Consider the following 17,727-nt stretch of genomic DNA (forward strand, 5'->3'; position numbering starts at 1 on the left):
TAAAGAGAGTATTTTTGATTGACCTATTGGAAAGAGGAATTGCTTTTTTTTTTGTTAGTTGGGCATGGGGGGTGGGGGTTGATCAAGAGAGGAAAATGGGGGATTGCTGTGAGACTTTGGGAGGGGGATGGGGTTAGTTGTAGAATGGAATTTGGGTCTAGTACCCCGAGAGTTAGGGGTGAGGGGTTCGGGGTTTGCCCTTTTCCTTTTTTTTAGTTTGAATTTGCTGTGATTTGTCCGTGTTTATTTTAATAACAATTTGTTTAAAGATTCGATTTTTGAAACGACATGCATTAAGGCATTTTATGGTGCAGTTTTTCTTTTTGTCATTTTTATATTTCAAAACCTCTACAGTCTACCCCAGTTGACTTATTTTTTAGGTTCATGATTGTTAATGTTACGATCTTCCAATATTGTAATATAATTGTTTGCTGATCAGTATCATAAAAATTTCATGTTCAATAGTATGGAGTGATGGAAAAGGAGACAAGTGAAACAAGTACATCAGGGTGTGGTGAGAGACCTCTCCATTTTTCTCTTTTTGTGTAATTCAATTTCCGATAGTTATTTAAATTCGAATCTCTTCTAGGTTCTCTTATTCTTGAAATGGGAATATTATCACGATTAACTGGTGATACTAGATATGAAGCTGCTGCGCTTCGTGCACTCCGTAAGTTATGGAACATGAGGAGCTCTTTGAATCTCTTCGGCACTACTCTTGATGTGACAACTGGAGAGTGGATAGAGTATTCGTCTGGTATTGGAGCTGGTATATTCTCATGCTATACGGTTCAATGAACTTGTTTGTTGTGCAGTTTATTAATCAAAATATTGATCTTGTATGGTGCACATTTTTGACCAATGTATACATCCACTAAAAGTCGCACATATCTTTTCTCTTTGTCGATTTTTAGATCAGAATAAATGGGTTAAAACTCTGACGTGTTCGACATTCTGTAGGTGTTGATTCATTTTATGAGTATTTAATGAAAGCCTACATTCTTTTTGGAAACGACCAGTTCTGGAACATGTTTCATTCAGCATATGTTGCCGTGCAGAAGTACTTCCGGCATGGTCCATGGTACAACATTAAACATTTCTCTTCTGGTTTGGGTGGAAATTTATTTCTATATTTCTCGATACATCTCGTATATTGTCATTAAATTTTTTATTCTCTCTCCTTTAGCAATAAATTAAGAAAAAGGAAATTATGTTGAGCCTTATCTAGAACAATAACATATGAGATAGCAGTGTGGTCATTAGCTCACAAAACAAAATCTTTGAATGATACAGCTGTGGTTCGTTAACTGATTTGCATTCTTTTGTGTTAATGAAACAAAGCTGGTTTTATGTAATTTGGATTCTAAACCTACTATCAATAACTTCTTTCTACGGATGAGTGAGTTCTTTGAATCCCGCAATAATAAAAAATTTGGGAAAAATTGTGTTAATGCCACAAAATTGAAAGACCCATGTGACCCAGTTCTGATATTATTTTCTTCGTGTAAAAGCCCCAAATTCATAGATTTTTGTTGCTTCAATCCCTTGTACAAAGCCACCTTCGCAGTGAGAGAGTAAAACCTAAAAGAGTTCCAAAATACTCCTCATACTTTAACTCACCCCCTCTCTCTCCTCTCTCTCTTTGATGGAAACTCACAGCCATGTGTTCCTCTCTCTACCCTTTCCCAGCTTAACCATCTCCCTCTCGCTGTTGCTCAACTCTCCCCCTTCTCTCTCGCCCTCGCTCAACTCTCCCCTTCCTCCTGCCCTCTCGCTCTTGCTCAACTCTCCCCCTCCCAACTCAACTCTCTTCTCCCGTTCCTATCCTATGATGACATTGTCCACAATAATGACATGACCCTTGGCACTAGTGCCAGTGATGGTCTAGAATTTGGGGATTTAGTATTGACTTTATATAGAAAGTTGGAAGCTTGAAACCCTAATTTTTGGGGAAAATCATGAGAGGAATCATGATCTAAGGGGATTGTGAGGTTTGGGGGAAATTAAAAATTTCTAATTTAGATAGGGAGTGAGGTCCAATCAATGGAAGAGTTTGTATGAGGAAAGAGAGATGGTCTTCAAGCTCTGCTATTGTCTTCAATTTTTCCTCTTTTTTTTCTTTTTTTTTCTTCTTTTTTTTCTTTTTGTTTGGATATGAACAGATTCCGAGGATGGGAGAGAGAAAACAATGAGGCCTCATCAGGAGATGAGGGAGGAAGGAATTGTTTGCAATTAGAAATCATTTGTGACAGTGATTAGTTTGTGTAGGATGATTGAGAAATGTTCTCATTGCCTCACTGAAGGTCACAATCGAGCAACGTGCAACGAACCAAATCTCCTTACCATGTCATTAGAGTATTCACTGCCAACGTTCCAATTCACCACCATGGTCTTGATCCCAAGATGTATTAATCTGAAAAATGGTATTTATATTTGAGATGAGCTTGACGTGCATATTCAGTAATGTATATAACTGAAACCATGCACATAATAAAATATTGTCCAAACAAGGAGTTATATTAAATATGCAATATCTTTAGAAATCAATTTTATGGATAAAAATTGGGCAACGTCACACCCTATCTTGACAACTAGATTGCCCACTGTGGCGATCTGCCTAGAAAGACTGCCTATAGCGACGCTCCGCCTTTTACACTATATTCCACCTGACTGCCTAGCTTGACAATCTGTCTGGCTGAGACTGCCTACAGCGGCGATTTGTCCCTTATAACACCCTACTCTTTTGATAGGCCTATAACTTAATTTTTTGGTGTACACCATTAGCCAACGAACAATGCACTATATGCCTCAATGTGATTCAAATATTTGGCAAAACCTGCTTATCATATATAGCCTAGAAGGGCAAAATCATATATTCATCCATGATGAATTCAACAAGCATTAACTCATGCTTAAAACAATCATGAAGTTTCTTGAAGTATACTTGAATGTGAATTTTATGCTTGTGCATCAATTAAAATATTACATTTGTAAGCAGATGGTGAGAAAATCATAAATTAAAGAATATATGTAACCCCACTTATTGATATTATGCAAATTCCATGTCCTGCGATCCTTCAAGAGTCACCTATAACTCGTATTGAGCTTCCCTCGTACAAATACATATAAAATATCAAATTCCATTCAGTTTATAGGTTACACTTGTACAATAAGTAATACTGCCCTAATCCTTAAGTAGTCTAAGGTAATTTAACTTATGTAATATGAAATGGAGTTAGAACCTCTAGGGTTATACTTGTTCTACATCCAATCCTTTGTTTCTTACCTCGAATGTCTCTGTGTTTCAATTCATTGTCATTTCCTTTTTATAGTTATGCGAACCTGAACTTATCCCTGTAAAAGAATCTTTCAAAAATGTCTTAGCACAATCTTCAACATTTTACATACTTTATAGTAGTGTTTGAAGCTTTAAAACTGGTTTATTGTCATAGGAGTATTTCTGAAATTTCAGAAACTGCATGGTCATTTATGTAATTTCTGAAAATTGCAGGGGTATTTGTGTAATTTCTGAAAACTGCTGCTGATCTTAACATATCCTGTAAGAGATGAATTCTTGCACCATTATGCATCGGTTTCATAGAGTATTTGTAATGGTTGGACTAAAAGCCAATAGTCTATGAATTGAAGGCTCTTGAGACAATTTTTATGCTTTCCCATGACTGTGGCTCTTGCTGTAGTACAATGCGTGTCCTGAACATTTACCCAAACCATACTCTATATATAAAATCAAGCTGAAACCTGAACTGAAATTGGGTTTGGTGTCACTAAAATTGAAATTAGCAAACTAATATCTACAAAAGGCCTTGCTGATGCGAGGGATCACACAAAAGCTTGAAGTAAAATCTCAATATTCTTACCACGGATCATATGTTAGCTACTGGAACTAGCATAGGCAGGATATTTGCTTAATTTAGATGGATAACTAAGGTCAAAGCTTATGCCTATAATTTAGGTGGAGTAGATGTCAAACTCTGGATTAATTTCAAAAGGATACATGTTTCTACATAAATTGAATGAATCAAGCTTAGCTGTAGAATTACATGTACTCCTTTCCTTATCCTTTCTATAGCATTTTCCTTCTTTTTCTCTTTTTCTCTTCTTGTTGAATCAGGAGCAGGAATTTCTCCTTTGTTTGTTTGTTTGTTTTCCCTCCTTTTTCTAGCTAGAGCTCCTTCTCCTTCTTTCTCTCTTTGTTTCTTGCTATAGGTTCTGTTAGAGGGAACAACATGAGGAAGCAATGGGTTCACATACCCTCTCCACCTCAAGCTTTTAGCCAAAGGACATGTGCCACTCCTACATCTAACTCATGCCACCTCGTTCTTACTCAATTGACGTGTGTCTCTCCCATATTTTCCAACATGGCAGCTCCACAAGTAATTATATATCCAACAATTATCCACTACTTCTGCATAAAAGTCCCTCCAATCTTCTATATTTGCATATCCTTGATTTTATGTCAATAATATTTAATTCAGCATCTTAGTTCATAATGAATTAATCAATACCAACAATAAAATTATAGATATTGAATTTCTTCCCCCCTTAAAATGAGTTTTGTCCTCAAAACTTGGCATTTCTCAATCTGAAACATGTATAGATATTTCTTCATCACTTTTTTTCTCATGTTTCCATCTACCATTTTGTTCGAACCCTTTTTGTCACAATTCTTTAAAAAATTCTTCTTGACCTTGATGTCTGCTCTCTCTCATGTCCACAAACTGAATCAAGAATTAGATACATCTAACTCATCTTTAATTTAGTGTAGCGTGCGATCCTTCACATAGTCTCGATTTGTAGCATATTTCCTTAATACTGAAATATGAAACACATGTACATTTGCCAATTCTAGGGTAATGTCATGTAGGCAACTTTGCCAACTCAATCCATTATTCCAAAAGGGCCCACAAATCCTTGACTCAACTTCTTTCCAGATCCCAATTCTCCATATGTTGGAGATACCTTTAAAATATATGAGCTCCTATTTGAAATACCATGTCTTTATCTAGTGTCAACATGAACTCTTTTGTCTACTTTGGACTGTCCTAAGTCATTCTCTACTCAACTTTGCCTTTTCGATGGTGACCTGTTCAAATTCAAGCCCAAATAACTTTTTATTTGAACACAAGTAAATCTACAATGTCTACTATTGAAAGCTTCGCATGCTAGTGTGCAATCCTAGCATGGTAACTTATTATGTAAGAGTTCCACTAGAGATGAGCGACCTTTCCAGCAAATATTCAAATTAAAACACATGCTTCAAGTATGTATTCTAAGATTAGATAGTTCTTTATTAGTTCTTCTACCTAAGTATGAAACTCCAAACTAAATTTCGATTTGTTGCCCATGTGTAAGCAATATTTATTTCACATGGATTTATCTAGGAATTCTATGTGTTCTAACTACCTAATCCACATATGACCTAAAACTTATTGGGAGTATGAGTGATTTTGATATCTGAAAGTCTCTAAAATTGAATGTTTCTCCTGACTGACCTAGGCAATCAAACTACAATTTCTATCACAATATTATCTCATTTCCATTCTAAATAGGAAGAGATTAAAATAAGCCATCATACTTTGGAGGCTCAATATTAATCTTGTGGAAAATAAGACATCAGGCTACCTATCATACTATCTCCTCGTATGTCCTTTTCCATTTTAGTCTAGCCAGAATGATTGTTATAACGAAAAAGATGAGTCTGTTCCATGATCTCCATCTTCATATCCGATACATTGGGTACACAAAGTTGGTTTCCACACCTAAAAATAATCATCTTGAATATCAATTTAATGCCTCGATACTTCTTGCGTCGGTGATCTAATCTTTTTCAATTCTGGGTCAACCCTTTGTAATGTCTTAATCTTTTCAAAGTAGGTTGATTTTACAACAAGTTGTGCTGCAACTCCTTCAGAATTATGAACCTGCACCTCAATATCTCATCAATTCAATTGTTCTTGCAACTCCTTCTACTTAGTAATGAAATAGGCTAGATTAATAAAAGATTTTGACTCAAAGCATCAACAACCGCATTTTTTTTCTAAGATGGTAACTGATTTTCAAATCATAATGTTTCAGCAGCTTTAATCAAATTGTCTGCCTCATATTCATTTCCTTATGAGTCAATATATATTTTAAACTATTATGATTTGTACAAATCTCGCAGGTCTTGCTATATAAATAATGTCTCTGTTTTTAATGCAAAGATCAATACAGCTAACTCTGAATGAAGTCTACTAGAGGGCTCCTTTCTCCAATTCAACATTGCATCCATTATCCACTTTGTCGAATACTAAGCAAAATCCAGCAAATATTGACAATATAGTCAAATTATCAATCAACATAAGAAGCTAATCATACCCAAAACAGATAACCAACATATAATCCGTAACTCCAGAATCCATTCTCTTCAAATTGTAATTACCTAAATGCTAAACCTCAAGTTCTGATACCTCATTTATTGGCATGCTCCGAAACAACACAAGTATTAATGAAAATGATAATAAAATCAAGGTACATGACAGTCAGCCACAAATCCTCCTAATGAGAGGGCTTGCGAAGCCCAACTCCAGTGTACTTAACATATATTTTCACATATGTACATGATCCATGAAGAAAGGCTTTATATTCCAAAAATCCAAAGTTACATTACATATCAAACCAAGTATTTATTTACCATGTCATCAGAGTATTCGCTGCTAACGATCCAATTCACCTGCATGGCCTTGATCCCGAACCGTATTAATCTAAAAAATGGTATTTTAATTTGGGGTGAGCTTTCCACGCGCTCAGTAAGTGACATACATATTCAGTAATTTATATAACTGAAACCATGCACATAATAGAATACTGTCCAAACAAAGAGTTTATATTAAATATGCAATATCTTTAGAAATCAATTTTATGGATAGAAATTAAGCAACGTCACACCCTATCTTGCTAACTAGAGTGCTACATGAGCGATCTGCTTAGAAAGGCTGTTTACTGCGGTGCTCTACCTTTTACGCTATATTCCACTAGACTGCTTACTGTGGTAATTTGTCTGGCACAGACCGCTTATAACGGCGATCTGTCCGTTATAGGCCAACTCTCTCGATAGGCCTATGACTTAATTTCTTTGGTGTACACCATTAGCTAACGAACAATGCACTATATGCCTCAAGATGATTGAAATATCATTTGGCAAAACCCGCTTATCATGTGCAGCCTATAGGGGAAAAATCGTATATTCATCCATGATGAATTCAACAAGCATTAACTCATGCTTAAAATAATCATGAAGTTTCTTGAAATATACTCGCAAATCATGCTTAAAACAATTTGGGTTTGAAGAGAATGAGTTTGGAGAGAATTTGGGTTTGAAGAAAATGGGTTTGGAGAGGATGGGTTTGTAGAGAATAAGAGAGAAAATTGGAGGAGAAAGAGGTGATTTGGGAGAGAATCAATGGAATGGGGTTAGCGTTATTGAGGGAGAGAGATTGGGAGATGGTTGATGCAATTCGGGTTTGGAAAGGGAGAGAAATCGAGAGAGAGATAGATGAGGTTATGTCCTAATTTTTGGGCACAACTAGGGCTTTTATAGTCCCGACAAATGTACGGGGCTCGTAGTCCCATGTATTTGCTGGACAGTTCCAGCAAAGTCATTGTTTAATCTACGGGACTACTAGTCCCGTAGGTTTTATAATAGCAAAACAGAAAACCTACGGGACTAGTAGTCCCGTGGGTTTTTTGTGTTTAGTTTAGTGGCCGATTAGCAGCCACTAAACACACGGGACCAGTAGTCCCGTGTGTTTCAAAACTCAAATTCAGCGAAACCGATCTCTTTTTGGCTAGCTTTGGTGTGCTGGCCAAAAAGAGGTCAGTTTTGCTAATTATTTAGCAAAATTATCGGTTTTGCTAAATATTTATCAAAACTGGCCTAATTCAAAAATTTCTCCTCTAGATTAATATCAAAAGAATACATGTCTAGACATAAATAGAAAGAAGCAAGCTAACCTGTCTCCTTTTCCTTACCATTTCTTTAGCATTTTCCTTATTTTTCTCTTCTTCTCTTCTTGTTGAATCAGGAGCATGATCTCTCCTTTGTTTGTTTGTTTGCCCCCACCCCCCCTCTTTTTATCTAGCTAGAGCTCCTCCTCCTTTTACTCTTTGTTCTTGCTATTGGTTCAGTTACAGGGAACAACATGAGGAAGCAATGGGTTTACATGCCCTTTCCACCTCATCCTTTAGCCAAAGGGCATGTGTCACTCCTACCTCTAACTAATGCCACCTCATTCTTACTCAATTGACATGTGCCTCTCCTATATTTTCCAACATGGCGGCTCCATAGTTGATTATTTATCCAACAATTATCCACCACTTCTATATAAAATTCCCTTCAATCTTTTGTATTTGCAAATTCTTGATTTTATTTCAATACTATGATTTTTATTGCAAGATAATATTTAATTCAATATCTTTGTTTATAATGAATTAATAAGTACCAACAATAAAATTATAGATATTGCAAAAAAAAAGTTATTGTTCCTTGAGTTCAAGTTCTAACCCATGAAAAAGGTGCTCAACCTAGGGAGCATACTAGAATATAAAGAGTATAACCCTCAACGCTCGCCATTATTTCAAAGTTTGATGTAGTGGAAGTGTCCGGTAATAGCTTACACTTAAGAGGCTTTTACTACAAAGAAGCCTTAACACATAATTTTGAAATTATCAAAATATTAAAACTAATATTAAATTATTAATTGCGAAAAATCTTATGAAAGAGATATTTGTAACGGTTTATCTACAGTGATAGAGAAATATATCAACGCGTCTACAAGAAAAATATGTTAAATATGTCGCTGATATAAGTCCTAAGAAGATTAATTTTAAAGACAAGTTAAGATTCAATTATTCTATCATTAAATAGGATAAATATTCATGTATTACAATAAATAGACATAAGTTTTAATGAACTTATTAAGATTCAAAATTTTGGAGACAATGAATTCATCATTAAAGTTTGAAAACAATAATTAACATCAAACAAGAAATAAGTACTGGACATAATATCAATCATATCTCATTTTTAAATAAAAAAGGTCGAAAGAGTTGGTCCAAAACTATTATCTTTAAAGAAAGTCTTCTCAAACTTGATTGAGTTGTTGTTGTTATGAGAGTATTTCCAATGGGCGTAATTGTGCACTACCTTTGACGCAGAGGAAGGAAAATGGGGGAATACTCTTTATTATTTAAAATGTAAGTTCGTCTTAAGTGAATTGGGTTGCTTGGAATAATGCGCATGCATCCATTTAACTAGAGTTGTATCCCGCTTTTGCCTAGTAAAAAATTGGTTGAAGTGAGTTCAAGTTCTGAAGCGAATTAGCGGTCCCGGAATCTTACAGCGCCTTCAGGCTTCTCTTCTTGGTACGTCTTCGGAAAAGAAGCGTATTTATGCTTCTTTTCTGAAGCGCTTCGAGGAGCTTTTAAGCTAGGGTTCAAATGGCAAGAAGTTGACGTGTTTGTCGTGCTTGATGTATCTCTTTGATTTTATATGAAACTTTCCTAATGTGGAGTATAAAGGTTGTTTAATAGAATTTATAGGGGTTAGAAGGAAGGTATTGCAGAAAAATACAGTATCATATCTTCATGGGATAGTTTTTTTGTATCTGTTTGGGCCATTATCTAAGTTGATGATTTTCCAATCCATGCACAATGTATGCCGGAAAGATTTTAGTAGAATTGCCTTAATTGATCTGCTACGATGGTTGTTCCTCAGGCCTAGAATCTATCCTACAATTCTTAATTCACATTTACAATTGGTTTTTTTTCTGATTGTTGTGCTTTGGTAAGATACTCTAAGGCCACTTTTACATCGCAGAGCAAGTCACTACAATTTAATTCTTTTAAGTAAAAAAAGATCCTGTTTCAAAATCTGCTTATATATTGATAATCAGCTGAAGTTCGAAAGTTAGTATTGTGGAAACAGTATCATGTGCTATGAGAAATCTTCCATATATTTTCATTGCTTTATTGAATGTGATTTTCTCCTAATGTCAGGTACCATGAAGCTGATATGAGGACAGGAAAAGCTACCTATTGGCAGTTAACTAGCCTTCAGGCTTTCTGGCCTGGACTTCAGGTTATTAATTGACAACTTATCATTCTACTGATGATAAGAGAAACTAAATTTGCTTTGGTTAGTCCTTGATTTATTGCTAACAGATTCTTGTAGGAGATGTTGCCTCTGCCAATTTATCGCATCGAGAATTTTTCCATGTATGGGAGAGGTTTGGTGTGATACCTGAAAGGTATGTTTGATTTCCAACTTCTTCCATCTGGAGTTGTAAAATGAAGGTTTCTGCCTTCTAACTGAAGTCAAAACTTTGAATAGAAAATTATACCCAGCTATTTTATTTTTAAAGAGAAATATGTGAAACATTCATGTCTGTAAAGCAAAACATCTTAGCCTACTTTGTCTTGTGCAGAGCTGTAGGGAGAATGTTTTCGTATATTGGAACTTAACTTAGTAGTCATGCAGTTAGTCACTCTTCAGGTTGTATTCGGAAACCAATAATTAAGTAGGAAAAGAAACTACATCTATCTGCTTATGTGTTGACATTAACATAAGGTGTTGTCTGTTTAGCATAAAAAAGTTTCGAATAAAATGAGTTTATTTTCTTAATCTAATCCATTCCATTTAATTACTAGACATGATGTGACATGCTCGTTCCCAAAATTGTATAAGTTTGGAACATGACTCGGCCGACGATGCAACCCTTCGGTCACATTCATGTCTCTAATTCATCCTGTACATAGATATATAACCAAAAACTCCACAACAGAGCATGTAACTATGATAGCAAAAGAAATGTATAGTCATAAGTTAAGTAAAGAGATCTCCAGAAAGACAGAGTTCAACTATATCTATCCATAATGGAAGAAAAGAAGAAATATATCATAGTCTGGAAAGGCCACATGTGGCTTAAAGAAAAGTCTGAAATAAATAAGCTACCTAAACAACTAAAGTTGAAGAAGCGAAGAAGATAGGATGGTGATCACTGCTGCTAGGCCTGCTCCTCAAAATACTATTGATCCTTTAAAGCAAGAACAATCCCCGATTCTGCGATGCGCAAACCCTAGGGGAGTCAGAAACTTCCCAACAAACATGCAAAATAAAAAAACTGTGCATGTGTGTATGTGATAGACATAATAGAAAAGATGAAAACTAACTTAAAGGTGACCAAATTATATACACACACACTATAGATATCAATTAAAACACTACCGCATATCATGCAAGCATTTTATGTTTTATGATATGTTATTTGTATTAGAGGAGAATATTTTCATGTTGTTATGAAATACTCAGTTGATCATTATTCATTAGAAGAGGGTGATACAACCGGTAGTAACTCAAAGCAGGTTCATACCCACATATCCAATAGCTAAATACTCCTAAATCTAATACTCCTCCTCAAGCTTGAGCATAGATATCGATCATACCTAGCTTGCTACACAAAATAGAGAAGAGCTTAGAAGATGCAGCCTTTGTGAGAATATCGGTCAACTGTTCTGAAGAGGGAATATACAGAGTGTAGATCACCCCTTTCATTACAGTATCCCTAATCATATGACAATTGCTATATTCTGTCTTTTCATAAAAGACGGGGGTTCTTTACAATATAGATGGTAGATTGATTATCACAATACATGAGCATTGGACCTGGCTGAACCGAGCTCTGTCATCAAGTTCTTCAACCATATAATAACACAAGTAGTATGCGCCATCGCTCTGTACTTGGCCTTCGCACTAGACCGAGATAACACTTTTCGCTTCTTACTTCTCCAGGTTACTAAATTGCCACCAATAAAAATACAGTATCCAGTGGTAGACTTCCTAGCCCCCCATCTTCGGCCTAGCTCGAGTATGAATAAGCAGATATTTGCAAATGTCCATGCTTCTTGTACAATACGCCTTTTCTAGGAGAACTTTTAATATAGGCAAAAATCCTCTTAGTTGCTCTCCAATGAACCTATTTTGGCATGTGCATGAATTGACTCAAAAGTCCAATAGCAAAAGAAATATTAGGACTAGTGAGCGTAAGATACATCAACTTGCCAATTAACCTCCTATATTGCCTGCTGTCTTGGAAAATGTCATTTTTCTCATCCCAAAAGTTCATATCTGCTTCTATCAGCGTGCTGACGGGTTTGAAACCCAAAAGACCAGTCTCTTGTAGAAGATCTAAGAAGACTTCCTTTGGGAGAGAAGTAAACCATGTTTCTGATAAGCAACTTTAATCCTAAAGTATTTCGGTTTTCTCATATCTTCGGTCACAAAATGATGCTTGAGATACTCTTTGGTTTCTGCCAAACCCTGTCAGCAAAATATCATTAACATACATAGCCAAGATCACTATCCCCAATGTAGTGCAGCAACCAAACACAAAATGATCTGAATGACGTCGATGAAAACCAAACACTAGATATTATTTACCTGAACTTATTTTACCAAGCACGTGGACTTTGTTTGAGTCCATAGATTGCCTTCTTATGTTTGCATACATGAGTCTCCCCCTGAGCAACATACCCAAGATGTTGCTCCATGTAAATTTTTTCCTCAAGGTCACTATATAAGAAGGCATTCTTCACATCGAGCTGAAACATAGGCCACTCTAGATTAACAACAATGGAGAATAATGTACGAATTGAGTTGAGATAAGCAACAAGAGAGAGTCTTGAAGTAATCAACCTCATATGTCTGAGTAAAGCCTTTAGCAATCAGCCTGGCTTTGTATTTGTCCACAGAACCATCGGGCTTATACTTCACAGTGAAAACCCAACAACAACCCGCAATATTAGCCCATATGAAGCAGGAACTACATCCTAAGTCCCTCGAGAAACAAGTGCATCCATCTCCTCATTCATAACCTGCTTCCAGTTAGAAACTAACACAGCTTTCTGATAAGATCTGGGTATAGATACCAAAGATAAATATTGAGCAAACTGGTGAAACAATGTGGTAAGACTATCATAAGAAATAAAATGAGATATATGATGAGTTATGGTAGATTGTTTACCTTTTCGAAGAGCAATACGAACATCAAGGTCAGAGAGAACAAAGGATTGCTGACAGATAGACCATCGGCTGCAGACGGATGATCAGCTGAGGAGAGGGACGTGTAAATACTTTGTCTTCTAGTATACACCAAAGTTGGTTTGAGGCAAGTCTTTCGTCAACTTTAGAACTCAACACGGACTGAGTGAGGACATCATAAGGAGAGGGTATCAGTTGAGGTAGAAGAATACAGTAAGGTGGTGATCTTGTACACACAGATGAAAAATATGGAATAGACTCAAAAAAACGTAGCATGTGCAAAGATACTTCCTACATAGTGGATCATATCATCAATATCCTTTTGTGTTCTAGAGTATCCTAAAAAAACACACTTAAGAGATTGAGGAGACAGTTTATCCAAACCATGACGCATATTTTGAAGCATGTACAACCAAAAACATGAGGAGTCATAACAAACATGATTTTGTTAGGAAAAAGAGAGAAGGGAATTTGTCCATGAAGAACTGATGATGGCATTTGATTAATCAAATAACATGCACACAAGACAACATTAGACCATAAATACTTTAGGACATGCATATGGATCATCGAAGTTCGAGTCACACCTAGAATATGTCTATGCTTTCATTCAACCACGCCATTTTGCTGTGAAGTGTGTGGACAAGAGGTTTAATGAATAATCCCATTAGTGGCATAGAATTGAGAAACTTCATTTTTCAATATATTCTAAAGCATTATTAGTATGAAGCACACGGATGGAAGTAGAAAACTAGTTTTTAATTTCATTATGGAATAGCTCAATTACACTAGCAACTTCAGATCTATCTTTTAATAGATAAAGCCAAGTCATATGAGAGAAGTCATCCATAAAGACAACAAAATACCTAAATCCTTTCAAAGAGGGAAACCGACATGGACCCCAAACATAATGAACTAGCTCAAAAGCATAACTACTTTGTTTATTGACTCTATAAGGGTAGGAAGCACGATGATTCTTTCCTAACTGATATGATTCACTCTAATGACAAAATAGAGGACTCAATAGGTAATACAAAACGAAGCTTTTGTAAAGAGGGATGTCCTAAACATTAGTGTCACTCAAGGCTATCGATAACTGATAGCGTCGCGTAGCGGTGAGACATCACTAAGACTATTTGGAGCAATTACGGTAAAAAATGTAAAATTAAATAGCGGTCTAATTTAAATGTGTAATACTAAAAAAGATTAAAGAAAAATCTAAAAAATTTAAAAGTGCATATTTGATGATTTGAAGAGATCCTAAACATAAAATAGACATGTAATCATCACATAATACCAAAGACGACTGGAGAAGAAGTCAAAGAGTCGTCTTCGAGAAGATGAGCTGAGTGGTAAGATGACTGCCTTAGGAGGAGCTCACGGTGAATGAGGTGCCAGAGGCTATGAGAGGTGACGGGAGCACGCTGAAAATCGCGAGAGGCGGTGGAATGCAGTAGTTAAAGGTCAGGTTTAATTTTAAAAAAATAAATCCCAAACCGCTTTTAAATAGTAGTCAAAAAGCGGATTTTGCACATAATCACCCGCTATTTACCGTTAGGGCGCGCTATTGTCTGTTTTTGCGAACGGAAAATACGTATTCTGTAATATGTCACCGCTATTGGGCGATAGCGTAACGGGAAGGGATCACTAACGCTATTAGCGTTATTGCGGGGCTATTTACCGCTATTTATAACAGTAGTGCCACTATAGAGTAGTATCAGAAAAACTTGCAGTAGAACCAAACCGTGGCACACTATCATTCAACTAGTACATGCCTCCTTTCTCATAACTCGAACCAAACCAATCCTTGTACTAGTCTGAAGGTCTTTAAAAATAGAATAGGGAGGGAAAAGTCACCGTGCGGTTATTATTTTTTGTAATCTAGCTAATAGATAATAAACTGATAGGAAATTTTGGAGCATAAAGAACTTTTCTAAGAGTCAATAATGAAGTGGCGTGAACTACCCCATCACCAAGTACATGTGAACAAGTCCCATCAGTAATATGAGCAGAAGAAAATTTATTTGAAAATTGTAGGGAAGCAAATTTTAACTTGTATACCTACCATGTGGGAAGAGGCCCCTGAATCTAACACTCAAGGTCTATCAGAGGAAGCAATGAAAGCATCTATACCTGAAGAGGATGCATGTGTAGCTGTATGACTCGTCTGGGAGGACTTTAATTGAAGTAGACGGGCAAAATAAACTTGAGATATCTAAATCATTGGTGAAGATGTAGTTGCAGTAAGAGCTGAAGTAATGGTAGGAGTAGGAGCAGGACTAGGAACACTAGAAGGGTCTGAATTAGTCATATGCGCCCACTCTGACTTTCCAAACCTCCTAACACCTATCGAAAATATGGTTATTCTTGACACATTGAGTATAGTACTGATGACCACAATCTCTAGTCTACCGGGGACCAACGGATGTATGACCTCCCCCTGAATCACGATCGCAGCTGTGTCCTAGCCCACAGTCGTGATTTGAGTATAAAGTAGACTGCTTAATAGTAGATGAAGATAGTGTAGCTGGGGATGATGATGATAATGTAGACCTAGTCGAGACACGAAGCACCCTGGAGTATGTGGATGTCAACGAGGGAATATTATCTTCTACTAGTATCTGCCCCCTCACTTGAGTTAGCAACGTATAATCCAATCCTGAAAGAAACTTCGCCACAGCTAGATCCTGGCAATATACTCTCTCAAAGTCTTCAAGTTAGTCACAAGAGGCTGATGAACATCAAACTCATCTAAAATCCCTCTCAGAGCAGAATATTACTCGGACCTTGATCTCTTCTCTTGTTGGAGAGTAAATAATTGCACATACAATGCAAAAACTCGAGAGATATTTTTCTCATTGCTATAAACCTCCTTCAGGGTACACCAAATATCCTTAGCAGTCTTCAAGAACATGACATCTGAGCTCACCTTCTTATCCATACTGTTAAGAAACCACGTAATCACACAACAGTCATTGGCTAACCAGTCTGAATAGGTTGGGTCCTTGTCATCTGGAGGATCCTCAAGGAGGGGTTTTAATTTCTTCTAAGCACCTACAAACACACGAAAAGCTTTAGCCTATAGTAAGTAGTTGTTTCCAGTCAACTCGATACTATGCCCGACTGCAACTCGATGCAGGACTCGAGTGTTGCTAGTCTTTGCTTCTGCAATCGGCATTACCGAGTCGATCAGATACTGTGGAGCCTTCTGCGGCTCAGGCTCTGCTTGCCCAGCTCTTTAAGTACGAGTTGTATCTCGATCGCATTCTCGTCTCGACATTTATTATATCAATAGGAGAGCTTAGTAGACACAGTAAATAAAGTCGCAAACATATATACATTACATAATGTATCATATACTATTCACGCAAATACTTTTCAATCAAAGTAAGGTAGTCATAAAAAATTTCATAATTTTTGAGGTATACGTATTACGTGCTCACTCATTCTAGGAATTCTTAGCGAACTTTATACATGAATTCTAGAAAACTCTATCCTAGCTCCACGACTCGACACAAGATGATCCTAAGGATGCTGGAACTAGAGCTTTGATACCAACTGTGACGCCCTTGGGTTCAACAAGGCTGCAATCCAAGATGAATCCAACGATATCAAATCTGCCATACACCCGCATAATGTATTAACACGTTTCACTAATCACAGTAATATCCTCTAGTAGAATAAAAAAAAAGTGTAGGTGCAAAACAGGCAGAGTAAAGGAAATAAATACAATAGACGTGATATAGAAAGACATCTCATATATGAAATCATGTCTCAACTGAACAATTTGTAATACATCTGAAATAAATACGAACTAACTCAATCATGAGTCAACTGGAAACAAAATTAAGGCACACTGTCTTTACACTATGGAAATGAAACTCTAATGTCTGAATAGAAATATAAAACTACAGTGGAGCTTCTAATGGTAAAATCATGCGATAGCGACTATGCTAGAACTCCGTCATCCTGCGGCTCTCCGGAACTCTGAGCTGCCTGAAAAGAAATTAAAAAAAAGAACAATGACAAGAGCGTCAGAGCGCTATAGCAATATCACCTCTATCCGTCCCCAGGAGGAATGGCTGCTAGATGAAGTGGATGCTCTACCTATTAAGCATAATCTACCTAGATCAATTTTTCCGTATCTATCGGAATTAATATTTAGACACCTACAAAGCGAGACGTAGTACGTCGAGCGAAATAATCTAAACAAGGAAACCCTCATGCATATACTATAAGTCTCAAATTATAGATACTTAAATATTAACACCAAACTAAAGATAAACAATCTAAAGAAAATCAATAATTAGAAAACCCATAACACGAGACTGGTACGTCGAGCGAAATAATCCAAACAAGGAAACCCTTATATATATACCATGTGTCTTAAATTGTGAATCACTAATCATCGATCCCAACTAAGAAGTAAAGAGAAGCAATACGCGGAAGTAAAACAACAACTCTAACCCTCACACTATGTCAAAACTCAGACTATTCTCGAGTAGTTGACAAAAACATAAGGAGTATCATCCAGCATAATCATTCCTATAAACAGACCATATCTGTCAAACCTCAAAATCATACTCTACTCTTAGGTAACTAGCATGGGAGCAAACTACAATTGTGTGTAT

At 36.5% G+C, this 17,727-nt stretch overlaps 1 protein-coding gene across 2 annotated transcripts in view; it reads left to right on the forward strand.

The window, feature by feature from the left end:
* Nucleotides 1-17,727, forward strand: part of LOC109848101 (alpha-mannosidase I MNS5) — a 45,193-nt gene that overhangs the window by 10,020 nt on the left and 17,446 nt on the right. For both annotated transcript variants that reach the window (XM_020417421.1, XM_020417422.1), the window contains 5 exons: nucleotides 466-514; nucleotides 590-769; nucleotides 961-1,081; nucleotides 10,057-10,138; nucleotides 10,222-10,307. In XM_020417421.1, coding sequence (XP_020273010.1) covers nucleotides 466-514; nucleotides 590-769; nucleotides 961-1,081; nucleotides 10,057-10,138; nucleotides 10,222-10,307 — 518 coding nt within the window. The remainder of the gene's footprint in view (nucleotides 1-465; nucleotides 515-589; nucleotides 770-960; nucleotides 1,082-10,056; nucleotides 10,139-10,221; nucleotides 10,308-17,727) is intronic.

This window comes from Asparagus officinalis, chromosome 7 (genome assembly GCF_001876935.1).
Source record: "Asparagus officinalis chromosome 7, Aspof.V1, whole genome shotgun sequence".
Classification (NCBI taxonomy): domain Eukaryota; kingdom Viridiplantae; phylum Streptophyta; class Magnoliopsida; order Asparagales; family Asparagaceae; genus Asparagus; species Asparagus officinalis.